The sequence below is a fragment of the Apodemus sylvaticus genome, chromosome X, assembly GCF_947179515.1.
Source record: "Apodemus sylvaticus chromosome X, mApoSyl1.1, whole genome shotgun sequence".
Taxonomy (NCBI): Eukaryota; Metazoa; Chordata; class Mammalia; order Rodentia; family Muridae; genus Apodemus; species Apodemus sylvaticus.
This window is the reverse complement of record NC_067495.1, coordinates 137,569,311-137,573,489: the sequence shown is the minus strand read 5'-3', so window position 1 is coordinate 137,573,489 and position 4,179 is coordinate 137,569,311. Positions and strand designations below refer to the sequence as shown.

At 43.5% G+C, this 4,179-nt stretch overlaps 1 protein-coding gene across 1 annotated transcript; it reads right to left on the bottom strand.

Annotated features, from left to right (window-relative positions):
• Nucleotides 1–956: 956 nt before the first annotated feature.
• LOC127674328 (melanoma-associated antigen 1-like) lies at nucleotides 957–2,390 on the bottom strand. The gene is made up of 2 exons (XM_052170092.1): nucleotides 2,103–2,390; nucleotides 957–1,973 (listed from the first exon to the last, which is right to left on the bottom strand). The coding sequence occupies exons 1-2, from the start codon at nucleotides 2,388–2,390 to the stop codon at nucleotides 957–959; spliced, it is 1,305 nt and encodes a 434-aa protein (XP_052026052.1).
• Nucleotides 2,391–4,179: the final 1,789 nt, after the last annotated feature.

Genomic DNA, 4,179 nt, shown 5'->3' with positions numbered 1-4,179 from the left:
CAAGTTAAGAGTTTCCATCATATTGGTTTCTCTGTCCTCAAAGACTTACTAAGAGTCAGGACTATGGCATTGGCTTGAGAGGTGTGCACTTGAGTGATGACACGCAGAGTCTCACTTCTCAGCTTGACACTTCTTCTTCTTGCTTGCATATTCTCTTCTCCCTGCTCCTAACAAGACAGCTGTACCTATACCCTATCCATCTCAAGAAAGGGCATGTGGTCAGTCATTTACCCTCACACACCTCCCGAAAACCACACACATTCCAAACAAGCAAACAAACAAACAAACAAATATATTCAAGTTTGAGCTAGATGTAACTCAGGTGTTAAGAGTATTTGCTGTTCCTTCAAAGGACCTGGGTTTAGTTACCAGCATCCATAGTGTGGCTTACAATCAGCTCAAACTCCAGTTCCAGGGAATTGGGTGCCATCTTCTAACCCGTGGGCCCCAGGTACATGTGTTAAACACACATACATTCAGGCAAAAACACTCATACACATAGAAAGTCAAATAAATACAACTTTAAAAATATATCCAAATAATGTTTGGCCAATAAATGAATCAGTGAGCAGACATCTTCAGATTTACTACCATTTTTTTCCTCTTTTATTGATCAAACTAATCTAGGTACACATTTTACAGTTGACGAAATAGATTAAAGAAAGGCAAAGATTAACCATTGAATAGTTCTCTCAATTTTCTCAAAAGCTGGTAAGACAGGAAATAAATTATGATCACTCATAAACTCACATTGCAAAGATAATGTAACACATTTTAATTACAATTAGAGAAAGTAAGTACCCAAGAGGGGAAAAAAAAAAAAACCAGAACACGAAGTTGCCCCACACTGTGTTCTACTCATACCCAGGCTAAACTTCATCCTCCTTTACTGAAAATTGTGCATGTCCTCTTTCAAACCAGAAATGAGGCTGCCTCATGTTGTTATCAACAGGGTACTAAGCCAAGGGGCCCTTTCCAAATCTGGCTCTCCCTTCCTGATCTCTGAATGCCTCACTATATAAGGATGAGAAATGAGTTGGCGCTCTACTTGTAAGCTTGGCCAAAAACTCAAGGACTTTCATTTTGGTGGTTTCAGAGTAGGCTCTTGGACCCCATAAGAACTGATAGCGTGGTGGATAACTCTCAGGTACCTGATGATATATCAGATAATTTTGGTACACTAATTCTCCAGTGAGGAACTCCCTGGGCTCCCCATAAATGAAGTGCTCCTTCCCATCATATATTCCCATCATATTCAGGAATTCCCACATGCTTTCTTCAGAGGCACAGTTTCCCTCTATGAATATCACACCCAGAATAACTATCAGGAAGCCATTTCTGGGCAGTCTCTGGTTGTCAGTCATCACATCTTCATACGTGAGGCCCAGTGAGTTGGTCAAGACATAGGAGCTGCCTACTGCATCATATTCCTTTATATCAATGCCAAAAATCATCTCCAAGCACTTAGAAGCTTCCTCAAAGATAATGGGGAATTGATTCCTGTAGTCTTCGGTGACAACTCTGAGCATTTCCACTTTCTCGATGGGCTCCTTCATTCTATATTTGAGGATGAGGAAATTCACCAGTTCAGTCACCTTTCGGTTTTGGAGTTTTCTCCATGAGAGAATGTTGAAACTCTCTTCTTCCTGGCTGCTGCATTCTTCATCCAAGTTGCTGCATGTTGTGAAGGTATACAAGCTCTGATGGCTTTGAGAAATACTCATCATCCAGGCAACAGAACCTTCCACCCCACTGGGATTGCCCCAGGTCACAGGATGGGATGAGAAGGTGGAAGGTGGAGGATAGGAAGGGAAAGAGATTTTTAAAGTGGCAGATAATGTGAAAGACACAGTATTACCGTCAATGCTCTCACATTGCTCCTCCTCAAACTCCTCTTCATACTCCTCCTCTTCAACTTCTTCCTCCTCTTCCACTTCCTCCATATCTCCTGATACTTCCACCTCTTCCACCTCCTCCACATCGCATGTTATTTCCACCTCTTCCACTTCCTCCACATCTAATACTTCCACCTCTTCCACTTCCTCCACATCTCCTGATACTTCCACCTCCTCCACTTCCTCCACATCTCCTGATATTTCCACCTCTTCCACTTCCTCCTCATATTCTATTTCCTCCTCCTCTCCAGTTTCTTCCTCCTCCTCTTTATCATCCCCCTCCTCCTCATCTTCCTCCACCTCCTCCATTTCCTCCTCCTCTTCCTCCTCCTCCTCTTCATCCTCCTCCTCTTCATCCTCCTCCTCCTCTTCTATTTCTTCCCCCTCCTCTTCCATTTCTTCCTCTTCATCATCCTGTTCTTCATCAGGCAATATATATATTTCAAAGGCATCCTGGAAAACCTTCTCAAGGCTGAAGTATGGGTAATATGGCATAATGAATCAAACTGGTGATGGCAGTATACACAGGAATATGGTGAATGGATCCCACTGACCTGCAGGAGACAAAGGTAGTGTGAGTGGCCTCAGCCCAGAATTTCCTTCCTGATGGTTCTAACAAAAGCATACTCACAGGAATCCTTTGTACGCGATGTCCCAGAGCTCTGCAAGGCTTTCCTTGTTGCTTGTCCTACTGGAACCTGAAAATGAATATGAGAAAGGTCCTCAGCATTTAGGTCACAAGAAGATCCTGAGCCTCTAGGGCCCACAGTGAAACATGTGTCTAAGTACCTGGGACCCCTTGGTTCTAGGGTTTGAGTGCATATGCACATGCTTGGTGCATATTCAGAATATGCTTCTCACCTTAGATACTTTACTTCCAGAACCTTTTCTAGTCTGTGATTTGAGGTAATATGACTCACATCAAGGCCTTCACCACCATTTCTTGCAGCTCTTTAAAATGAACTGAGAGGACATCCCATGCTGCAGGCTTCCAAAGCAACCCTAAACTGTTCAGTGCGCCTGGGTTAGACATTACTCTGAAATCACCAGAATTCCAGGTATATGGTCCCCTTTGAGTTTACCTTTACTCTGGCAAGTCTTAGATCATACTCACCTGCTGCACTGCAAAAATCCCTAAGGATAACAGCTCACACTCCTGAGACAAAGAAAATAAAGCATGGGAATCCCATCCCCAAGCACGACTGTGAAGGGACTTCCTGAGATGACAGTTAAGAACTGACCAAACTCTGGGTTCTAGTTCCTAAATGAGAGATGTACTTTTCTCAATCTGAACTTGCCAGAGCCTGGGGCTGTGTCATCTGCTGACAATGGTTTGCTCCTCTGAGCAATGCTTTGAGATTAGCAAGATAAAGAAGACTATGTACCACATCCAACCATGTCCCTCAGGGCATCTAATAAGCTGACAGTCAGCATGGGAAAGGTAGCAACAGATACACTTTCAGTCCTAGAAAGGGGGACCATGCCCTCAGATCTTACTAAAAATCCTTAACCCCTGGCAGTCCTGGACTTGACTCCTCACTCTTCTGACCTGATGGACTGTCTAATCATACTATTGCCTCTTCAGACCAAGTTCCTCAGTTCCCTAAGAATGCACGATGACACAGAAAGGATACTAAACGCTCACTCTACTAATGTTACAGACATTTATACAAAGGTTTTCCTTGTCTCCCTGGAACACTCCATAAAAAATTAAAATGGCATCAAATCCACTGATACCTGTCCATGGTCTGTTAGGTTGCAGGCAGCAGTCCTCCTTGTGGGGGAGTCCCTTGTACCCTTTAGCAGGATCTGCCTCAGTCTCTTTTGACCTGAAGTGTGACTGGATAACCAAAACTTCATCATCTGGAAACACTATAGGTCTTAGCTCTTTGGAGAGCTTATGGCAGAAGTCAAAGCCCACTCCACTAGATCACCACAAGCTATATCCTCCCTTTGTGGAAGTAAGTTGAAAGTTGGACTCCTTCCTTTCTTAGGGGAAGAAGTAAAGAAGGGGAAAGGGTAGTATGGCAAGGAGGAGTGAAACTCCTTCTATCCTCACCAAGGATTGTAATTTGATGTCAAGCAAGTCAAAGACTTGTCTTTACACAGACTAAACCTCACAGAACTTTGCCTTCTCTGATCAAAGCACTTCTCCTTGACACATCACTCAGAAAAAAAAAAGTGTCACCTTTGACAGATCTTGCCAGCAATATCCTAACGTTTACACCTGCTGCGTGTGGGCCCACCTCACTTGAAATTATGTCCTTTATCTTCCTATGCTGAT